This window comes from Giraffa tippelskirchi, chromosome 10 (genome assembly GCF_054371585.1).
Source record: "Giraffa tippelskirchi isolate mGirTip1 chromosome 10, T2T-mGirTip1v1.2.pri, whole genome shotgun sequence".
Lineage (NCBI taxonomy): Eukaryota > Metazoa > Chordata > Mammalia > Artiodactyla > Giraffidae > Giraffa > Giraffa tippelskirchi.
In genome coordinates this window covers 161,219,416-161,242,519 of record NC_137284.1, presented here as the reverse complement: position 1 = coordinate 161,242,519, position 23,104 = coordinate 161,219,416, and the positions used below count along the sequence as shown (strand labels likewise).

Here is a 23,104-nt window from a genome sequence, read left to right as displayed (position 1 = left end):
TGGATCAGACGGCGCACAGGAAGGGCGACGCCGCCAGAGGGCGAGGAGAGAGAGCAGACGTGGGCGAGGGAGTGAAGTCGGCATTCAGAGAGAAGTGAAGCTGACCGCGGAGGGACGGTCCGCAGGCCGCCCAGGGCAGGAGGCCAGGCGGCCACACAGCCCACCCGGGAGCTCTCTGCACCTCCGTCCCCGGCACGCCGTGCACTGCCGTCAAGACACCCTGGAGGCCCGAGCCTGCCCAGAGCCCCGGGTGACTGGCCGTGGGCAGGGGAGGCCTGGGAGCCACCTTCCCAAGGCCCGTGTGGGCTCATCCGTGGGGCCGGTGCAGACACAGGGTCCTTCACGTCCACACCCACCGTGGGCCCCACCTGGAAGGTCAGCGAGTCGACTCCCCTGGCCGGCTCCGGCTGGCTGCAGAGCCTGTACTGAGATCCGCGGCTCCGTGTTGCAACGTCTCAAGAACCTGCTGTGTGTCCCCCGTGGCTCCTGTGGTCTCAGAGGCTGAAAACTAAGCCCAGACTTGGTGAAGACTCCGGCAGTGTCAGGGCATCCTGGGTGCGGTGGACATGGGCCCAGGCCCCCGTCTGGGGCACTCTGTTGGGGGTGGTCTCAGTGGTCCACTTCTGCGTGTGCCCCAGATCTCGGTTCTGAGAGGACAACCCCGTCTGTGCGTGCAGGGCCTTGGTATTACAGCTGTCACAGAGGAAAGTGGTCTCCTCCAGACCTGAGCTAATGAGGCTGGCTGCACACCCCTTTCCTCAGGCATCTGGGCTCTTGCTTGCATGGACTGCCATTCTTAATCATATTTTAATTTTCAGATAAATCACTTTCATTATCTTTCCATTTACCGTGTGCGCATCGCTGCCTGCTCATGTCTGTCGGCTCCTTGGTGAGCTCGGTTTTCAGTGGCCGTGGCGCCAGCGCAGTCACTAAGGACCATGCGTGTTGGTTTACAGGGATTATTATTTTTCACTCTTTGAGAAAACATCGTAGAGAGTTGCTGAAACTGGTCCTTCTGATGGAAACCATGAATGCCATGTGAGGACAGTGACTGTTATTGGCTTTGTCAGGATGAGGCCCCTGTGTCTGGCTGGCTCTCCATCACGTCTGTCCAGGGTCCTGCAGGGGCTGGGCCGGTGGTCAGCCTCGCAGGACATCTCTTTGCCAACAGGAAACCAAGTGAAGTTGTTTTTCAAAATCTACCATTTAAAAAACGAATCCCCCCCAAAAGCTGATTTTGTCCAAATTGAAACCAAGACAGCTTTGAGTTGAGTCCTGGGCTCCTGCACTGTTTTCTTGTCTCTCTGAGGCTTAGTTGACAAGTTCCGACCCATACATGGATGGCTCTGGGCCGTGGGTTCTGGCTCGTTGGCCTTGGGTCAGCGAGGCTTCTTCCTTATCTGTGAGCAGCTCTCCAGCCGTCACTTCTTGCCATCTGGAATTCACAGCCTGGTGAGTCTGCAGGCCTGTCCGCATCACTCGTCTCCACGTGGAGAGCTTCTCTGTCAATCGCTCCTCATTCTTTGCCAAGTATTTATCGCTTTTTAAAAATCATTGTAAAATATACATGGCATAAAGTTTACCAGGGTTCCCTTTAGTCCAGTGGTTAAGACTTCATTTCCAGGGCTTCCAATGTGGGGGGCATGTGTTAAGTGCTCTGGTTGGGGCACTAAGATCCCCCATGCCATGCAGCGCGGCCGAAAGATTAAAAAGGAAAACAGCATGTTTAGTGACAAGAATGAGATGCACAGTACAGTATCATTAACAGCGAAAGTCCTGCACTTACAGCGCACATTGATCTTAACCTGGGTGGACGGTTCTGCGGCTCGCAGCACCTTCGCACGGTCATGCAGCCGTCACCACCGTCGTCTCCAGAACACCTCACCTTCCCAAACAGAGCCTCTCTCCTCATCACAGAGACCCCACCCCAGCCGCTGGGAACCCACCTACGTTCTGCTTGTGTGAGTTTCATCATTGTAGGTGCTTCTCAGGTGGCACAGAGGTAAAGAATCCGCCTGCCCACGCAGGAGATGCAGGAGGTGGGGACGTGAGTCTGAGCAGACTCCGGGAAGTACAGGGGACGGAGGAGCCTGGCGTGCTGCCGGCCGTGGGGTCACAGAGAGCAGACGCGGCGTAGCGCCTGAGCCGCAGCACGGTGTGGCGGGAGGGCAGTCACGCAGCGCTCGTCCCTCTGCGTGTGGCTCCTGTCAGTCAGCCCGACGGCCTCGGGGCTCATTCCCGTTGTAGCAGGGGTCGGGGTGTCCTTCCTTTTTCAGGCGGGATTCTGGATGGACATTTTGTTTACATGTTCACCCATCAGTGGACCCTTGAGTGGCCTCCGGGCTGCTGTGACCACGGAGGTACAACTGTCTCCTTAAGGCCTGCGTTAGACTTTGGGGTGCTATTCTTAAGTAACTTCCACGGGCCGAGACTTCTGGTGAGCGCCTTCTGTACTGCAGGGGGGCAGATGAGTGTGGATGGTTCCGGAATGTAGGACTCACTGGGCCCCGGGGGCGGCAGGAGAGGGGGTCCTGGGAGAGGGATCCGGGGGCCCATGGGCGGACATGGGTGAGGAGGGGCGGGCCTCCCACACGGATGCCCGCTGAGCACGCGGAGCGCTGGGGGCCAGAGCAGAGGGCGGCGGAGCGCCCGACCCTGCCCTTCACGGCAGGAGGCTCAGAGTCAGGGTCATCGTCAGGAGGCGCGGCTGTTGCTCGGCGCTCAGCTGGTCCACCTGGGCTCGAAGGCACAGCTGTGGGTGACTCAACGGCTGGGACCCTCCATTCTGAGGCGCTGCGCTCATCCTGTGAGAGTGGAGGGGCCAGGGAGGCAGGGAAAGAGGAGGGGTAGGGGCCGGGAGGGGGGAGAAGGGGGAGGGGAGAAGGGGGGAGGGCTGGGGCCCTGACGGGGCTGGTGTGGGCCAGTCCCTCCCCCTGCCCTCCCCCTGCCCTCACCCCTCTCCAGCTTCGGGGCCCTGACAGAAGGCTGGTGTGAACAAGTCCCCTCCCCCCTCCCCGCCCCCTCACCTCCCCCGCTTCCCCGTCTCTCTCCCCTCCCCCTCCCCCTCCTTCACCACCCCGCCCCTCCCCCTTCCCTCCCCCTCCCCTGCCCCTCTCCAGTTGAGGGACCCTGACAACAAGCCTGGTTGTGGACAAGTCCCCGCCCCTTCTCCTCCCCCTCCCCTCCCCTCCCCCCCCCCCCCCCGCTTCCCAGTCTCTCTCCCCTTCCCCTCCCCCTCCTTCACCACCCCTCCCCTCCCCCTCTCCCCTCCCCTCCCCCTCCCCCCTCCCTTCCCCCTCTCCCCCTCCCCCCGTCCCCTCACTGCCCCTCCCCTTTCCCCCTCCCCCTGCTGTCCTCCTCCCTGGGAGGTGGGCGCGACCCTCCCTGGGAGGTGGAATAGGAGTGGGTGCAGGGCAGGTGATGGACGGCTGTTTCTGAGTGACTGTCACCTTCCCGATAAGATGAGGCTGACAGATGCTACTCCCGGAATCCCACATGACGTGCTGTTCTCCTTCAGTGCGGCTGACGGCCCACAGCGCCAGGCCTTTCTATTCTCCTCGGAATAGTCAATGAACAGTCCAGGCTGATAAGAGGAGGCCTGGTTACCTGGCAACAGGCTGGAGCGGAGGGCTGCTGATGGGAAGATCAGCTGCGGCGATAAACTGCCTTCCTTTCCCGCTGCTTCTCTGTGGACCGGCAGACAACAGCAAACCCGGCAGCCCCAGAGAGTTGGGGGGGGGTCTGAGCTCCCAAAGGAAGCTTGCTGCGTGCCCTTGAGCCAGCATTGGGCAGGTGCCCCTGCCAGGAAGAGCATGGCTTCCTGGGACCCGCGGGGGAGGCCTCTAAGAAGCTGGGGAAGCACCATTGAAATCCCCACAGCCTGGCTAGCGGGTCAGCCAGGCCAGGCCGAGACAGCAGCAGGACAGGCCGGCCTGGGGCAGAGTCAGCCCCATCGGGACCCCGAGAGCTGGCAGCGAGGCTTGAAGATTGGGTGCGGTCGGTGGTTTGGTTCCCGCTTCTTCATCGTCTCTTCCAGTAAACGCCTTTGTGTGGATGAGGCCTGCCGGCCGCTGCATCAGGAAGCTGTCTCCCTGCCCGCCGGCCCCATGTCCACTGCACTCTCCTCTGCCCTTGAATCTTGCCTTTTGTCTGCTGGTCGTTTGTACAAGACATGGAATTTTAGAACTGGGAGAGGTTCAGACCATTTGCTTCTCTTCCGTTATTTTCAGAAACAAACAAAATCCAAACCCCAGACCCCTGAGGACCGGAGAAGTGGAAGTCGCACAGCCCTCTGGGCTCCTCCAGGCCAGGCTCCTGGCCGGCACTGCATGGGTGAATGGCCACCACACGTTTCTGCTGGTCCACGGGAACGTTCTGTCCTGGTCATTCCATCGGATTCCACGTAGAAAAGGCAAAGGCAATTTGGCCGCTAGACACTATACTTTAGCATTTTTACTGTGATACCTGGCTGCTCAGATATGCGGTGAGCTCATCTCCATCACTGCATTTCCTTCTGTGCGTGCCTGGTGCGGGTCCAGTCTGGCTTCTTCCTCGGAGGCCTGCCTGCCGGAACTGGAATTCTGGTCGCCTTTCAGATGGGAGTTTAGAGCGATGGTGTTTGATTATGTTCTGCTTTCCTCTAACGACAGTGAAGGGAGCAGCACGGAGCTGTGGGAGCCTGGTGCATCTGAGCTGAAACGAGACATCCTCGCCGAGGAGCGGAGGGAAGCAGGCAGCCTGCCGGCTGCTGGAAGGCGGCCCCGCACAGGCCTCGCTCTGGCGGCTCTCTGTGGGATGAAAGGCCTGGTGCAGGATGAGTGGGTGCTGGCGGGGTGAGCTGCTGCTCAGAAGGGGTGAAGCAGCGCAGGTCCTGCTCTCAGAACAGCTGGAGGCTCAGCACTGCCCGGGGGTTTGCACTCGAGCCCGGAGCCCTCAAGCTGAAGAGACCTCAGGGAAGGTCTCATTTGGCAGCTGTGTTTCAGGAACTGGGACACAGAGAAGGGAGGCCGTGCACCGGGGGCTGCACAGCAGGCTGGCGGAAACGCCGGGCCGGGGGCCTGGCTCCTGCCACTGTCTCCTCGCCCTTTAATGGGACTCAGGACACGGCGTGGGGGGGGGGGGGCAGACACAGTCGTACCACCCGGTGAGGGGGGCCGCAGCTCCAGTCTCCTTGGCCAAGTGGAAGCCGTCTGACCAGGTCTTCTCAGGACCCAGCCCGAAGCGGGGCTGTCTTTCTGCCCTGACTTTCCGTGTTGTTCCACTGTCACCCGCCCAGGGAAAACCTCGATGCCCAAACCTCTGATGCCAATGCGTCACACCAGGGCTGGGAGCGAGGGGGGCGGCTGCTGACAGCCCGCGTCCTGGCGCTGAGCGGGGCTCAAGGACATTGGCGACCCTCGGGACAGCAGCTGTCCCACCTGTAAGCCAAAAGTGAAAGCCGCTCAGTCGTGTCCGACTCTTTGTGACCCCGTGGACTCTACAGTCCACGGAATTCTGCAGGCCAGAATCCTGGAGTGGGTAGCCTATCCCTTCTCCAGGGGATCTTCCAACCCAGAAATCAAACCGGGGCCTCCTGCATTGCAGGCGGTCCTTCACCAGCTGAGCTCTCAGGCTTGAATAAAGGGCAGGCTCTGTTCTCTTCAGCTCCGGTTATTCCAGGGTCTCAGACTGTGCTCTGGGGCCTGTGGTGCGAGCGTCTGAGGCAGCGGGCAGGGTCCGGCCATTTCGGGAGCAGGAAGCGGGCAGAGCAGCCCAGTGTGCGGAGGAGGCGCTCAGAGGGGCGGCTGCTCCCTTCCGGCCCATGACTGCTCCCACCTGCGTCCCGAGTCCACGCCCCCTCGGTGACCCTGCTGGGGTTTTCTTGCAGGAGCCTGGGTGCTGGGGGCTCTGTGCCAGTCAGTGCTCAGGATCGGCCCCCACTCCCACCCCGACACCTCTGGAGCCCAGAGCCTCTGTGCTGGGTGGGCAGCGCTTCGTGCTCCGGGCGGGGCAGTGAGGGGTGAGGCTGCAGCCGTGTGGGCGGGGCGCACCCAGATCCTTCGGTTCTCAAGGCTGGCAGTGGGCGACTGTGCTGAGGGAGGGCGCAGCCTGGAGCCCGCGCCGGGGTCAGCAGAGGGCAGCTCCCGGGCCTCTGCCCTCCTCTCAGCTCTCTCACAGCCAGAGCTGAGCAGCTGGGACACCCACGGCCTTCCACGTGGGGGTCCATCCGTGTGGGGGTCCTTCCACGTTGGGGGGGGTCCATCCATGTGCAGGTCCTTCCGTGACACGCGGGAGTCCTTCCACGTCATGTCACAGTACTTCCTGTCGGGCTCTGCAGGGGCAGCAGTGCATGGGGGGGGGACTCCCCGCTGCTGGCCTGCAGGGCCCCCGAGGGACACTGGCTCAGCCAGAACTGCCATGACGGTCCTCTCCCACCTCGTCAGAGCGCTCCTGAGGCTTTTCCCTCTGCAAAAAGTGCCACGCCCCGGGATCTAACCAACCAAAGTCAGTTTCATTTAAACGGATCCTTGTGGGTCCTTCCACTGGGAGAGACAAGAAAGCCTTCCTGAGTGATCACTGCAAAGAAATAGAAGAAAACAACAGAATGGGAAAGACTAGAGATCTCTTCAAGAAAATTAGAGATACCAAGGGAATATTTCATGCAAAGATGGGCTCGATAAAGGACAGAAATGGTATGGACCTAACAGAAGCAGAAGATATTAAAAAGAGGTGGCAAGAATACACAGAAGAACTGTACGGAAAAGATCTTCACGACCCAGATAATCACGATGGTGTGATCACTCATCTAGAGCCAGACATCCTGGAACGTGAAGTCAAGTGGGCCTTAGGAAGCATCTCTACGAACAAAGCTAGTGGAGGTGATGGAATTCCAGTTGAGGTATTTCAAATCCTAAAAGATGATGCTGTGAAAGTGCTGCACTCACTATGCCAGCAAATTTGGAAAACTCAGCAGTGGCCACAGGACTGGAAAAGGTCAGTTTTCATTCCAATCCCTAAGAAAGGCAATGCCAAAGAATCCTCAAACTACAGCACGATTGCACTCATCTCACATGCTAGTAAAGTAATGCTCAAAATTCTCCAAGCCAGGCTTCAGCAATACGTGAACCGTGAACTTCCAGATGTTCAAGCTGGATTTAGAAAAGGCAGAGGAACCAGAGATCAAATTGCCAACATCCACTGGATCATCGAAAAAGCAAGAGAGTTCCAGAAAAACATCTATTTCTGCTTTATTGACTATGCCAAAGCCTTTGACTGTGTGGATCACAATAAACTGTGGAAAATTCTTCAAGAGATGGGAATAACTGACCTGCCTCTTGAGAAATCTGTATGCAGGTCAGGAAGCAACAGTTAGAACTGGACATGGAACAACAGATTGGTTCCAAATAGAAAAAGGAGTACGTCAAGGCTGTATATTGTCACCCTGCTTATTTATCTTATATGCAGAGTACATCATGAGAAACGCTGGGCTGGATGAAGCACAAGCTGGAATCAAGATTGCCGGGAGAAGTATCAATAACCTCAGATATGCAGATGACATCACCCTTATGGCAGAAAGTGAAGAACTGAAGAGCCTCTTAATGAAAGTGAAAGAGGAGAGTGAAAAAGTTGGCTTAAAGCTCAACATTCAGAAAACTAAGATCATGGCATCTGGTCCCATCACTTCATGACAAATAGATGGGGAAACAGTGGAATCAGTGTCAGACTCTATTTTTCTGGGCTCCAAAATCACTGCAGATGGTGATTGTAGCCGTGAAATTAAAAGATGCTTACTCCTAAGAAGAAAAGTTGTGATCAACCTAGACAGCATATTAAAAACCAGAGACATTACTTTGCCAACAAAGGTGCGTCTAGTCAAGGTTATGGTTTTTCCAGTAGTCATGTATGGATGTGAGAGTTGGACCGTAAAGAAAGCTGAGTGCCAAAGAATTGATGCTTTTGAACTGTGGTGTTGGAGAAGACTCTTGAGAGTCCCTTGGACTGCAAGGAGATCCAGCCAGTCCATCCTAAAGGAAATCAGTCCTGAATATTCATTGGAAGGACTGATGCTGAAGCTGAAGCTCCAATACTTTGGCCACCTGATGCGAAGAGCTGACTCATTTGAAAAGACCCTGATGCTGGGAAAGATTGAAGGTGAGAGGAGAAGGGGACGACAGAGAATGAGATGGCTGGATGGCATCACTGACTCAATGGACATGAGTTTGAGTAAACTGCGGGAGTTGATGATGGACAGGGAGGCCTGGTGTGCTGCAGTCCATGGGGTCAAAAAGTGTCGGACACAACTGAGCGACTGAAGTGAACTGAACTGAACTGTGGGTCCCAGAAGCTGGTTCTGATGGCATCTGATGGTCTCAGGACAAGGCTGCCCAGTTCACTCTTGGGGGGTGGTTCAGGCCATCACCAGGCAGGTGTCTCCCTTCCCAGGGCCTCACTGGAGGGGGACCCGGGGGAGCCAGCAGCCTGAGAAATGGGGAGAAGACGTGTCCATCCAGCCCTCTGGCCGGGTCTCCTCTCCCAACCTCTGCCTCCCTGCGGCGTGTCCGAGCCTTCAGCCATGGGGTTGCTGGGTCCTGCGTGGAGAGTAATTCCATTCTTTCCCTCCTGCCTCTCTGCACACACTCAGCAACTGCACAGGGGCTACTCCTGCAGGTTGTTTGCTTTTCAAAGAAAAACCACATTTGTCTTGATCCTTTATCCAGGTGTTAATTTCCTAAGAGCCGGGTCCCTCTTGGTTCTCCATCCTTTCAGACACGGTGCGTGTCTGTGAGTCACAGTGACCGTCAGACCCTCTGCCTTTGATTTCGTCTTGTTGGAAAACATGGAGGCTGCTAAGCCGTGAGAACATCCTGGCCTTGTCCAGCCTCAGCCGCGAGCTGGGCTGGGAGCCTGGGGCGGCTCCCATTGACTGAAGCAAGCTCTGACTGTGACCTGCGGTAAGTCACTCAGCCTCTCTGGGCCCTAGTTTTCCCGACAGTGAGGTTCACTTCAGCCGCTCGGTTGTGCCTGACTCTGTGTGAGCCACTAGTTTGATCTCCATGTCTGTGAGTCTGTTTCTGCCTTGGGATAGTCAGCTCAGCTCAGTTGCTCAGCCATGTCTGACTCTTTGCCACTCCATGGACTGCAGCATGCCAGGCTTCCATGCCCATCACCAACTCCCGGAGCTTGTTCACACTCATGTCCATCGAGTCAGTGATGCCATCTAACCGTCTCATCCTCTGTCATCCCCTTCTCCTCCCACCTTCTATCTTTCCCAGCATCAGGGTTGGCTCTTTGCATCGGGTGGCCAGAGTATTGGAGATACTTGCTCCTTGGAAGAAAAGCTATGACAAACCTAGACAACATGTTAAAAAGTAGAGTTATCACTTTTCCAACGAAGGACTGTATAGTCAGAGCTGTGGTTTTTCTAGTAGTCATGTACGAATGTGAGAGTTGGACCATAAAGAAGCCTGATCACTGAAGAATTGATGCTTTTGAATTGTAGTGCTGAAAAAGACTCTTGAGAGTCCCTTGGACAGCAAGGAGATCAAACTGGTCAATCCTAAAGGAAATCAGTTCTGAATATTCATTGGAAGGCCTGATGCTGAAGCTGAAGCTCCAATACTTTGGCCACATGATGCGAAGACCTGACTCATTGGAAAAGACTCTGATGCTGGGAAAGATTGAAGGCAGGAGGAGAAGGGGACGACAGAGGATGAGATGGTTGGATGGCATCTCCAACTCGATGGACATGGGTTTGAGCAATCTCCAGGAGTTGGTGATGGACAGGGAAGCCTGGTGTGCTGCAGTCCATGGGGTTGCAAAGAGCCAGACACAACCGAACAACTGAACAACAACAATACATGAGACCACAGGGCTCTGGAGAACACACTCCGTCAGCGCAGCGTGACTGTGACGATCACATTTTCTTCATGAGAAGGTGGGACGGCGTTCTGGAGGAGGCTTATGCTCAGGGTGCTAATGCCGGAAGGTGAAGGGGGCATTTGGAGGATCCCCGGGGCTCGCGGGTGCCGCGGTGGGACCCGCAGCTGTGACACTGGTGAGTCCGGATCGTCCGCGTGAAGTGGGCTGACGGGCATGTGCAGCGCGGGCCGGAGTGTGGCTGGGACTCCACAGCTTATGACCAGTGAGCGCTCCGAAGGCCGCCTGGGCGGGAGCGGGCTCCGTTCCGTCTTCTCACTCTCGGCACGCGGGCGACCTCAGCGCAGCTCGGCCCAGTCCTGCCCGCCAGCCCCGGCCCTCGGCCTGGGGCTCATCAGCAGGCTGACCTTCCCGGAGATCTCTGCGCGCCGGGGGGTGGGGAGGTGGACCCGGAGACTGACGGCAGGGGCGGTGGGCCTCAGGAGCCGGGGCCTGGGGCTGAGGGCAGTGGGCGGCTGAGGACGGCTCGGGCCTCGGTGCTTCCCGCGCGCAGAGAGCGCGTGCGGCCCGGCTCAGGAGCCGGAATCCATGTTCCCGAGAACTGAGACAATTTAGCTTCGCTGCAGAAATTATGTGGAGGATATTTTATCAATTCAAAGGAGAGTTTTTTCTCCTCTCTGGAGAATTCAACAGGGCAGTGATCCTGGGCCTTACTCTTCTCTTGATCGGGAAACTGCAGGGCAGTGGGCGCCTTCCACCCTCTGCGCTAGTGTGAGGCCCCTGTGGTCAAGAGAGCCTAGGCGCCGGGGGCGCTTCTGCCCGGAGGGGTGGCTGGGGAGGTGGGAGGAGTGACAGGGCGGCCAGGCCGGCCGGCGGACACCTGGTGGCTGGAGGGCCTGGGCTGCCCGCGAGCAGGTGCGGCGGCCGCCTGCGGACGGGGAGACAACTCCGCTGTGGAGGAGGCCGCGGAACCCTGGCTTTGCGCCTCCAAGGGTGAGGGGCCTGTGTGGGCCCGGGGGCGGACGGACGGCCCTCCCTCCATCGGGCATCTCCAGCCCAGAGGAGAGGGACGGGCCCCTGAGTGAGCCTGCGCTCTGATCCCCCACGGGGTCAGCCGGCCGGCCGGTGAGGTGCGCTCGCAGCGCCGGGAGGGTGAGGCTTGTGCGGGGGCGCCCCGCCCAGGGAGGAAGCCGCGTCAAGCTTCCAGGGCCCCGAGGGAGACGCTCGCAGAGCCCGTGGGGACACGGCCCAGGGGTCACTGCCCTGCTGTTCTCCGTGTGCGCTGGTGGGAGCGCGAGTGTGCAAAGCCTGTGTGGCTGTGTGCATGTGTGGCGGTGTGTGAGCACGCCCATAGGTGTGCAGGTGTATGCGTTCATTGCGTGTGTGTACTCGTTTGTGTGCACGCACGTGTGCTCGAGTGTGCGTGTCTCACTCCCCAGCCTCCCTAGTCCTGGGAGCTGTGGGACTGCCCGCGAGGTTACAGCCAGGAGCCGGCGCTGCAGGCGGGGGTCACTGCTGCTGCCGCAGCCTCCCGCCACCTTCCAGTCTCACGGGGTGCGACTGAGTGGCAGGGGCCTGCTGTGTCTGAGCAGGTCACAGGCCACAGGCCTAAGGCCCTGCGGCCACACCTGATGCTCCTGCCAGTGGTGCTGGGGCTCCCAGGGCTGCTCACCCAGATTCCTGCTGTCTGTCTCCTCCCACGGCTGTTTCCTTTTGGTGCTTGCTGTATACAGTTTGGTGCCTGCTGTATACAGTTTGGTGCCTGTGGTATACAGTGCTCTGAGAACCCGAACAAGGCCACAGGCGTGCGGTTTCCTGTGGTTGTGGAAAGGGTGAGGCTGGTCTGGCGCCAGCCCCATGGGTACCACCTGTCCTTCCCTCACGAGGAGTTCTGACCTGGACTGTCCGTGTGGCATCCTCGCCTGCCCCGTGGCTCTTCCAGCACTGCCTCTGGCACATCCGTGTTTTCAGAGACTTTACCATTGTGGCGCCTTTGCTGCCTGTCTTGGTCCAAAATAAAAATCATTGATTTTGAGGTTTGCACTGAACCAAGACTATACATTTACACACGTGTGTTACTGGCATGCATGAAGTGTTCACACAGTCACTGAGCAGCTGTGTGTGTTGCAGTCCTTAATTAGTCCTAAGCTAATTTGCACGCTGGGAAGATCCGGGGAGATGGCGGCATCGTCTTTATTAATCTCCCATCCTGTGGTCCCTTCCCAAAGACGATGAGCAAACGTAAGGAAGACACAGACCCAACCAAAGCAGGCAGAAACCTCAGACACCAGGGAGAGCAGACGGAGCATCATGGGAGCAGGACAGAGGGGCGCTGGCACGGAGGGTGACCGTTCTCAGCAGGTGTGCAGCTAGGTTCCAGAGGCCTTTTCCTCGGAAGGTCCTTCATGCAAGCCGAGACACATCTAAGTGAAACGCAGCGACCATGGCCGTCTCAAGGGAGCCCGGCCGACTTGCTCAGGCCTGTGGCCGCCTGCCGGTCTGACCCGGTGGCCCAGTTGTCCTCCAAGACTCAGCCACAGTATCCTGGGGGTGAGGGCTCAGCATCTCCCAGCAAGGTCCACTAGGACCGCCTCCTCCACGAGCGAGGCTGGCGTGTGACAGGGAGGGGCGCGGCTGGCTGAGAACACGTAGGACACGTGCCCCCATCTGCTGGCCCCACCATCCCCTGTGTTTTGTCTCGGTGTTTTCTGGTCCTTAATCCAGCCAGGTCATCGGCCGGGAGTTGAAATCTAAATCTACGTGAGATTCCAGGAAATTAGGAGTCTAACTAAGGGTGTTACACATTTCTGTGGGCATCTCAGGTTTCTTCCAGGCAAATGGAAAAACACCAGCTAATCAGGCACACGTGCCTTCTTAATCCACAGTGGCTGCAGGGTGCAGTGTCAGGTCTCTGGGAGGCTTACGAGGGGGAGCTGTGGGGTCTGCCTACTAGGAGATCAGGCTCTGCTGGACCAGAGAAGTATGTTGTGTCTGAGGGTCGTGGGCATGAGGGAGTATTGTCGACGTGGGGATGACAGTGTGTGTGTGTGTGTGTGTGTGTGTGTGTGTGTGTACGTACATGGGGGCTGTGTGAGAGTGTCTGTGTGTGTGCATGTGGGCATTGTATGAGTGTGCGCATATGCATGTTTGTGTGTGTGTACATGTGGACTGTGAGCGTGAGCATGTGTGTGCGTGGAGATTGTGAGCATATGTGCACTTGTGTAGTGTATATGTGTGTGTGTACATGGGGGCTGTGAGTGTCTGTGTATTGTGTGTGTGCACATGTGGGCTGTGTGTGTGTATCATGACTGTGCATATGTGTGGTGTGAGTGTGTACATGTGGGCTGTGTGAGAGCATGTGTGTGTATATATGTGGTGTATGTGTGAGTGTGTACATGTGGGCTGTGTGAGAGTGTGTGTGGATCATGAGTGTGTGTGCATATACATGGTGTGTGTGTGTGTACATGGGGGCTGTGTGAGTGTGTGCATGTGTGTGGATCATGAGTGTATGTGAATCATGAGTGTGTGTGCATTTGTGTGGTGTGTGTGAGTGTGCACATGTGGGCTGTATGAGAGTGTGTGTATGCATGTGGGGATCATGTGTGTGTGCAGGTCTGTGTGCACACACGTGTGGTGTGGGGCCTGGGGCACATGCTGTTGCACAGACTCCGGGGAAGTGAGTCTGGAGAGCTGGCCCGGGGCAGGGCTGGCTCCGTGCTGAGAGGCTGTGACAGTTGGACTGTGGGTGCCTCTCGCTATGGGAGCGGAGCCCCAGGGGGTGCTGGTCAGAACAGCTGAATAGACAAGATGAACAAGCGGTGTTTTCACATCCTTCCAAAAATCCAGTGAAAAAATTGCCAATGTTTTCCCTTTCCAGGGGAAGAGATCAGCCTCTCCTTCGAGCCAAGTGCTAGCCAGACTCTCCACACGAGCCCTGGCCCCTCAGAACCTCCAGCAGTGTGCTCGGTCAGCTAGGAAGCAGCCGTCTCGTCTCTGGGGGCTCAGCATCCCTCCTGGTCCTCTCTTTAGACCCACCTGCTGTCTGGTCCCCAATCTTCTGCTCTGCCGAGAAAGGAGGCTGTAGGCATGGCCTCAGAATTCTGCTGAGCTCATCAAGCCTTGGGGTCTTCAGTCCTTGCCCACACCTGTGGTTGCTGTGGTCACTCTGCAGGGAGGTCTGGGGGACTTCCCGTTGGAAGGGTGCAGCCTTGGTCCCCTGGAGGCCTGTGGGCAGGGCCCGCGTTCTGTGCTCTGCGATGCCTCCTTCCAGAACATGCCCTGGACCCCAGAGCCCCTCTGGGCCGCACACCCGTGGGTGCCGCCCTGTAGATGCGGGCTCGCCTCTGAAGAGACTGTGGGTCTGTCCAGCTCTTCCGTCTGCATTGCCCCCGCCTCGCTGAGCCCCCCACCCCCCCATGGACAGCTCCCTTCGGCCCCGCGGCTCCTGGTGTAAAGTGGCCCCAGCTCAGGGCCTCCTGCGCCCCTGGAGGATGGCTGACTCCCCCCCCAGATTCCATGCACGCCCTCGCGTCTGCCTGACCCATGGCTCGCTCTGGCCTCGGAGCTCTGCCCTCTTGGCCCTGGGCCCCAGTGACCGTCCTGCTCCCCAACCTGCACGTCCCTGGCACCCCCGTGCAGCTGCCCATTCTGTAGATGCCACCCCCCAGATCCTCTGCCTCCTGTGGGTGGAGGAGCTGATGCCCCTCTGCTGTCCTCGAGGCCCGTCCACTGTCGCCCACATCACAGTTAGAGATGGATGATTCTTGTGGGAGTGGTGCCCTGAGTCCAGAGGCCCCTGAGAGCAGAGCCTGTGTCGTGCATTTGCCCCAAGGGCCTGTCCCGTGGCTCTTCTGCCTGTTTGTCCAGCGGGGCGTTAGGGCAGGGCTGTGTCCCGGGGTCAGGACACAGGGCAGTGTGAATGGGGACGAGTCCACGGTGAGAGCAGGACGGGGCCTCACAGACTCGCCGTGGACATGGGCCGGACGCGCTCGGTGTGCTGAGCAGAGGGCAGCCCGCCCGCCTGTGGAGGTGGACGAGAGAGGCCTGAAGCTGTTTGTTGAGGGATGAGCGGGGCGGGGGGGTCAGGTGTCTGGGATGGAGGTGTTTCACCTTCTGTTTCTGGGATGAGTGTAGAGGTTGGAAAAGCAGCTTCCTTGTTCTATTGCTGAGTTTGGCAGATAAAAAAATGTAGGAGGCTGTGTGTGTATTTATATATACACACATACATTCACGTGGACACACATGCACACATATTATATTGTTCAGTCACCAAGTCAAGTCTGACTCTGTGACCCCACGGACTGCAGCACGCCAGGCTTCCCTGTCCCTCACCATCCCCCAGAGTTTGTCCATTGACTTAGTGTCCATTGAGTTTGTGATGCCATCCAACCATCTCACCCTCTGCTGCCCCCTTCTCCTCCTGCCCTCAATCTTTCCCAGCGTCAGGGTCTTTTCCAGTGAGTCAGCTCTTCACATGAGGTGGTCAAAGTATTGGAGCCTCAGCTATATCATCAGTGCTTCCAGTGAATATTCAGGGTTGATTTCCTTTAGGATGGACTGGTTGGATCTCCTTGCAGTCCAAGGGACTCCGAAGAGTCTTCTCCAACACCACAGTTCAAAAGCATCAATTCTTCGGTGCTCAGCCTTCTTTATGGTCCGACTCTCACATCCGTACATGACTACTGGAAAGACCATAGCCCTGACTAGACGGAACTTTGTCAGAAAAGTGACTCCTCTGCTTTTTAGTACACTGTCTAGGTTTGTCATAGCTTTCCTTCCAAGCAGCTATCATCTCTAATTTCATGGCTGCAGTCACCAATCGTAGTGATTTCAGAGCCAAGAAGAGGAAATCTGTCACTGTTTCTACTGTTTCCCCATCTATTTGCCATGAAGTGATGGGACCGGATGCCATGATCTTAGTTTTTTAATATTGACTTTTAAGCAGGCTTTCTCACTCTCCTCTTTGACACTCATCAAGAGGCTCCTTAGTTTGTCTTCACTTTCTGCCATTAAAGTGGTATCATCTGTGTATCTGAGGTTGTTGACATTTCTCCTGGCAATCTTGATTCTACCTTATAACTCATCCAGCCCAGCATTTCACATGATGCGCTCTACATATAAGTTAAATAAACAGGGTGACAGTAAACAGACTTGTCATGCCATGCAGGGCCACCCGAGATGAACAGGTCACAGTGAAGCGTTCTCACAAAATGTGACCCACTGGAGGAGGGAATGGCAGGCCCTCCAGAATTCTCGCTGTGAGAACCCCATGAACTGTTTAAAAAGACACAGATTATCAGCTCAGTTCATTCATTCAGTTGTTTCTGACTCTTTGCGACCCCATGGACTGCAGCACACCAGGCCTCCCTGTCCATCACCGACTCCTGGAGCTTACTCAGACTCATGTCGGTGATGCCATCCAACCATCTCATCCTCTGTCGTCCCCTTCTCCTCCTGCCCCCAATCTTTCCCAGCATCAGGGTCTATTCCAATGAGTCAGCTCTTCACTTCAGGTGGTCAGAGTATTGGAGTTTCAGCTTTAACATCAGTCCTTCCAGGGAACACCCAGGACTGATCTTCTTTAGGATGGACTGGTTGGATCTCCTTGCAGTCCAAGGGACTCTCAAGAGTCTTCTCCAACACCGCAGTTCAAAAGCATCAATTCTTCAGCGCTCAGCTTTCTTCACCATCCAACTCTCACATCCATACATGACTACAGGAAAAACCATAGCCTTGACTAGACGGATCTTTGTTGGCAAAGTAATGTCTCTGCTTTTTAGTATGCTGTCTAGGTTGGTCATAACTTTTCTTCCAAGGAGCAAGCATCTTTTAATTTCATGGCAGCAGTCACCACCTGCAGTGATTTTGGAGCCCCCAAAATAAAGTCTTTCACTGTTTCCATTGTTTCCCCATGTATTTGCCATGAAGTGATGGGACCAGATGCCATGATCTTAGTTTTCTGAATGTTGAGCTTTAAGCCAACTTTTTCACTCTCATGTTTCACTTTTATCAAGAGGTTCTTTAGTTCTTCTTCACTTTCTGCCATAAGGGTGGTGTTATCTGCATATCTGAGGTTATTGACATTATTGATATTTATATTGATAACGATACACATTATACACATACTCATAAAATATACACACACAGTAGACATGTATATACACACATACATACACGTAGGTAGATATATACACATACACAATACATGTACACATATACACAAATTCAGATACATACACCTACACACATATGCATGTACACATATATGCATAAACACACATGTAGCCATACATGTACACACATGCACATACACGTATACCTTTAAATCAGGTGATAAATGTGGATTATGTTGTTGAAACATGCATTGGGTAAGACAACAGTGGCGTAGCACTGCGCGCCTAGTAGAATAGCCCAAAGCCAGACACTGGTGACACGGAATGGGGCGAGAATGCCGAGCACCAGGAATGCTCATGGTTGCTGGTGGAGATGCAGAATGGCTCAGCCGCTTTGGGCAAAGGTTTGGTGATTGATTGCAAAACCAAACATGCTCTTACCATGTGATCAGCAGTTGTGCTCCTTGGCATTTACCCAAAGGGACTGAAGGCGTGTCCACACCAAAACCTGCACATGGATGCTTCAGGCAGCTTTATTCATTACCGCTCAAACTTGGAAACAACCAAGGGGTCCTTTGGTAGGTGAATGAGGGAGTAAGCAGTGGTCCAGCCAGATAATGGAATATTATTCAGTGCTGATGAGAAATGAGCTGTCAGTCCATGAGAAGACGTGGAGGAAATGCAGATGAATATTACCGAGTGAGAGAAGCCAGCCTGAAAAGACCAAGCACTGTGTGATTCCAATCATACGACATTCTGGAAAAGGCAAACCTACGGAGACAGTGAAAAATCACTGGTTGTGGGGGCGAGGGAGGCGCAGGAGTGAATAGTGGGGCCCAGAGGACGTGGGGCAGCGAGGCCGCTCTGTGCGGAGCTGTGTGGTCACACACCAGTCCACCTTCGTTCAAGCCCGTGGCCGGGGCAGTGCCGAGACGGAGCCCTCACATGCCCCATGGGCTCTGTACGCAGTGACGTGTCGTGGGGGTTCACTGGTGGTAGCAAAGGTTCCCTTTGATAGGAAGGCTGATAGTGGGGGAGGCTGTGCCTACACAGGGGCAGGAGGTTGATGGGAAAGCTGTGTACCCTCCTCCTAATTTTGCTGTGAACCCAGCACTGCTCTGAAAAATAAAGTTCCTTAATTAAAACGATCCGCGGGGGACAGTGTCTCTACCTCATCAGCATGGGTATAGTCTAGGGGCAAAGAGAATCTACAGTTAGCTTTCAAGCAATTCAGATTTTAGCTAAAACTAATTCTAAAAGCACAAACAGTATTACATATTATGTTATATATATTCTAAATATAAATTTAAAAGAAAGGTTTCAAGAAAATCTAATTCATGTTTTTCTTAGAGTATGTTTACAACACGGTCCGCCACAAACCAAATTTAAAGAATGATTCGATTATACTGCAGGCCGGAAGTGACTTACAAGGGGTGTTCCAAAGCACATAGGAAATGTCTTTGCACGTTTTCCTCTGCCAGCCTGAGTGGTGGGGTGTTTCCCACAGGTCTCAGGCGGGTCCTGGAGGCCTGGGGAGCCTGGGGGCTTCGCTGCTGGCGGCTGACCTGCTGACCCCTCCCCGAGCTGCAGGCCGACACTCGGCTTTCCCATCTGAAAGGTGCGGGGCTGAGGCATCCTGGTGCTCCTTCCAGTCCCTGCTTTCAAGGTATTTGGGTTCGGAGAGTGAAACGGAAGTTCCGTGTGTTCTGAAGAGCTCTCCCGTTTCTCCTCCCGACGCCACCGCCAGGCACTGAGTGGAGCTCTGCGGAAACAAGCAGAGAACACGGACACGGACCGTCTGAGTTGTGGCCGCACAGACTGTCCATCCTGCGGGGTGACAGTGGGGGCGAGGCCCTCCCTCAGGGGCAGCAGGGCCCCCAGTCACTGGTGGCAGGCGGGTTGGTTTTAGCAGCGCTCAGAGGAGGGGCAGTGCCCCCGGTCCGAGAGGAAGGCAGAAGGTTGAGCTCCGTGGCCAGTCGGGCAGCTGGACAGGTTGCCTCCTGGATTCTCCAGGCTTCACAGAGGCCCCAGAAATCCAGGAGACACTTGTGATGCTTCAGATGGCTTTCTGCTGCTCCTGTGGGGCATCTCGGCATAAGCACACGTAGCACCGACCAGCACCGACCAGCAATTACCCACCAGCCCGGCCCGGCAATGTGCTCCTGATAATTAAACAGGCTGCGTGTGAAAGGCTCTCCTCTGCGGCGTTCCTGCAATGAGACTGTGTGAACAATGGAGGCGCCTTCGCCTGCGGCCGGCGCAGATGCACCCTGTGTGAGGCCCTGGGCCCTGAATTAGCCTTTTGTACCCAAGGCAGTGATTTGAATGTTTGAACCCCCACAGGAAGCTTGTCTCAAAGTGAACAATTCCCGAATAAGGGCTAATTAGGGCCTAAATTAATTAGAAGGTGTGGTTTGAAAAGATATTGAGGAGCAGAGTCTGTCACTTCAGACAAATGGGACAGAGCGGGGTAAATGGGGCCCCACTAATATCTCAGTCTTCCTGGAGCCCCCCTTCCCCTCCGCGTTCTCAGGAGGCCCCCCAGAAGCAGCCCCACTAGCCTGGTGCCCCCATCGCCAGCACCTCCTGCAAATCAGCGCTTATGCCCTAGGGGCCCCGTTTCTCCCCTGGAAACCAGCCTTGAGCACTGTCAACTTTTTGGTCACTGGACGGTCAGAAGCAAAGCTTCACATCACAAGTGTGACGGTCTCAGGCTGAAAAGGACAGAAAGGCGGGGGGTGGGGGAAGGAGGGAGAGCTGGAAGGCAGCCTGGAAGCCACGCTGCACTGGACTCACCTGTGCATTTGTGGTTTTCACGATGAGCTGCTTTTTGTTTAAAACCATTCCTTTCCATTAGGCTTCGCTGGTGGCTCAGATGGTAAAGAATCCACCTGCAATGCAGGAGACCCAGGTTTGATCCCTGGGTCAGGAAGATCCCCTGGAGAAGGGAATGGCAAACCACTCCAGTATCCTTGCCTGGAGAATCCCATGGACGGAGGAGCCTGGCGCACAACACCCCATGGGGTCACAAAGAGTCGGACACGACTGAGCGGCTAACACACAACACACTCATTCCTTCCCAAGGGCTCCTGATCCTGGCAGCTGCTCGGAGCTGTGCCTCGGGCTTGGCCAGGGCTGTCCACCCATCTGTCTGTCTCCCCCCTCACAGTCTCTCTTCTCTGCCTCCCTTCTCGCAGACGGAGTGTTCGGACGGTGTCAGCAGTTTCCGGCGATGGACGTGTTCCAGTATGAAGTGTCACCGGGGGTCCTGCAGCACCTGGCGGCCACCCTGCAGAAGCTCTCCCGCACAGGTGGGTGGGCCCGGACCATCCGCGTCCTCCTGGGTGCTGAGGCGTTAGAAAAAGAGTGGGTCAGCCTGCCAGTGGCGGGCAGGGAGCAGGCGGCCTGGGTCCCTCCTGAGCTGGAGGCCGTCCCGGCAGCAGTGGCCTGTGCTGCGGGTCAGTGAGAGTGGAGGGCTGGCCACATGCACCAGAAGATGACCACACTGCTGAAACCCCAGTCCTGGTGTCCCAGCCCAGCAGCCTGGCTCCTCAGGGCCAGTGGTCAGGCTCGCGTGGTCTTGGCTGAGGCCCAGGATCAGGCCGAGAGCAGCTCCTACCGAGGAGGGGAGTCTTCTCCAGACGGTGTCGTGCGTTCCTGCCCAGACACCAAGGGTCTGCACTGTAGGTTCACCTGCCGCGGCCTCCCAGGCGCCACGGCGTCCTGTCTGTGGCCGACCCTCTGAGCACAGGCTCCTTACCTGCGGGTGTGGGCCCAGGGCTATGGACCATGCACGTGTGCCCGTGTGGACCTGTGGACATGGGCCCGTGTCCGCCTGCAGCCCCATGTCCTCGGGGGTCCCCATGTCCCCTGCATGAGTCTCGAGGGAGGAAAGGTGAGAGCCGCTGAGCCCCAGAGGATGCTGGGGGCTGGAGTGCTGGCAGGAGACACTGTCACTGGCCTGGCGTGGGGTGATGAGATGGTTGGATGGCATCACCGACTTGATGGCCATGAGTTTGAGTAAACTCCGAGAGTTGGTGATGGACAGGGAGGCCTGGCGTGCTGCAGTCCATGGGGTTGCAAAGAGTTGGACATGACTGAGCGACTGAACTGAACTGAGCTGAGCTGAGCCCCAGAGGATGCTGGGCACTGGAGTGCTGGCAGGAGGCAGTCGCTGGCCTGGCGTGGGGAGAGCGGGTCACAGGCAGCAGCAGTTGGGCCCCAAGTGGGTCCTGTCCTAGAGCTCCAGCCGCTGACCTCCAGGGCCCGCCGTCTGCAGATGGCATGTGTGTTGGGGGGTCATCAGCCCTCCTTGGTGGCAGCACCAGCCCCTGCCAACCCCCTCTGGAATGGCTGCTGCCTTTGGTCTGCGAGTTTGTCCCTGGAAGTCGTGGTGGGTGGTGTTGAGTGGGGCAGTTTGGGTGCCCTTCCACCTCGACGGCTGTCACCCCACAGGTCAGGGAATAGGGGGCGTCCTAGCAGCTACCGAGTGCGTGCATTCCAGACCGGGAGCAAGCCCAGGACGGCTTTGATCGCTGCCCCGTAAGCCCCAGGGTGTCTGGTGGATGCTGTGAAGTTCGGGGTGCTCTGGTGCTAGTGTCAGCTGAGGACCGGTGTCCAGTGGTCACCGGAGAGTCTGCTGATGTCCTTTCATGGTCAGAGGGCTCAGGTCCTTCAGGGGGCCCTGGGGGCAGATGGAAGGATGAGCATTGGCTTGTGTAGTAGGGCCTTTCCTCCAGGGCCCCCATCACCCACGCTGCCCCGCCATTCCAGGGCCCCCACCCCCACAGCTCCCCCCATTCCAGGGCCCCTACCCCCCACCCACTCCAGGGCCCCAACCTCGCCCCCCAATTCCAGGGCCCCCACCCCCCAACTCCCCCATTCCAGGGCCCCCATCCCCCACCCACCACTCCAGGGCCCCCACCCCGCCCCCCCATTCCAGGGCCCCCAACCCCCAACCCCACCATTCCAGGGCCCCCATCCCCCACCCACCACTCCAGGGCCCCCACCTCCGCCCCCCATTCCAGGGCCCCCATTCCCCACCTACCACTCCAGATCCCCCACCCCCGGCCCCCCATTCCAGGGCCCCCATCGTCCACCCACCATTCCAGGGCCCCCACCCCCCAACCCCTCCATTCCAGGGCCCCCACCCTGCCACTCCAGGGCCCCCACCTCCGCCCCCCGACTCCAGGGCCCCCACCCCGCCCCCCCATTCCAGGGCCCCCATTCCCCAACCCCCCCATTCCAGGGCCCCCACCCCCACCACTCCAGGGCCCCCACCTCCGCCCCCCCATTCCAGGGCCCCCACCCCGCCCCCCCATTCCAGGGCCCCCATTCCCCACCCACCACTCCAGAGCCCCCACCCCCGGCCCCCCATTCCAGGGCCCCCATCCTCCACCCACCATTCCAGGGCCCCCACCCCCCAACCCCCCCATTCCAGGGCCCCCACCCCCGGCTCCCCCATTCCAGGGCCCCCACCCCCACCACTCCAGGGCCCCCACCTCCGCCCCCCCATTCCAGGGCCCCCACCCCGCCCCCCCATTCCAGGGCCCCCATTCCCCACCCACCACTCCAGAGCCCCTACCTCCACCACTCCAGGGCTCCCACCCCGCCCCCCCATTCCAGGGCCCCCACCCCGCCCCGCCATTCCAGGGCCCCCCATTCCCCACCCACCACTCCAGAGCCCCTACCTCCACCACTCCAGGGCCCCCACCTCCGCCCCCCGACTCCAGGGCCCCCACCCCCACCACTCCAGGACCCCCACCCCGCCCCCCCATTCCAGGGCCCCCACCTCTGCCCCCCGACTCCAGGGCCCCCACCCCCACCACTCCAGGGCCCCCATCCCCCACCACTCCAGGGCCCCCACCCCCCCAACTCCAGGGCCACCACCCCGCCCCCCCATTCCAGGGCCCCCATCCCCCACCACTCCAGGGCCCCCATCCCCCACCACTCCAGGGCCCCCACCCCGCCCCACCACTCCAGGGCCCCCATCCCCCACCACTCCAGGGCCCCCACCCACCACTCCAGGGCCCCTACCTCCGCCCCCCCATTCCAGGGCCCCCACCCCGCCCCCCCATTCCAGGGCCCCCATTCCCCACCCACCACTCCAGAGCCCCCACCTCCGTCCCCCCATTCCA

At 57.7% G+C, this 23,104-nt stretch overlaps 1 protein-coding gene across 1 annotated transcript in view; it reads left to right on the top strand.

Moving 5' to 3' along the window:
• PTPRN2 (protein tyrosine phosphatase receptor type N2) overlaps positions 1 to 23,104 on the top strand; it is a 587,908-nt gene that overhangs the window by 135,486 nt on the left and 429,318 nt on the right. Inside the window, exon 3 of the mRNA XM_081535514.1 lies at positions 20,165 to 20,278. Within this exon, the coding sequence (XP_081391640.1) occupies positions 20,165 to 20,278 (114 nt within the window). The remainder of the gene's footprint in view (positions 1 to 20,164; positions 20,279 to 23,104) is intronic.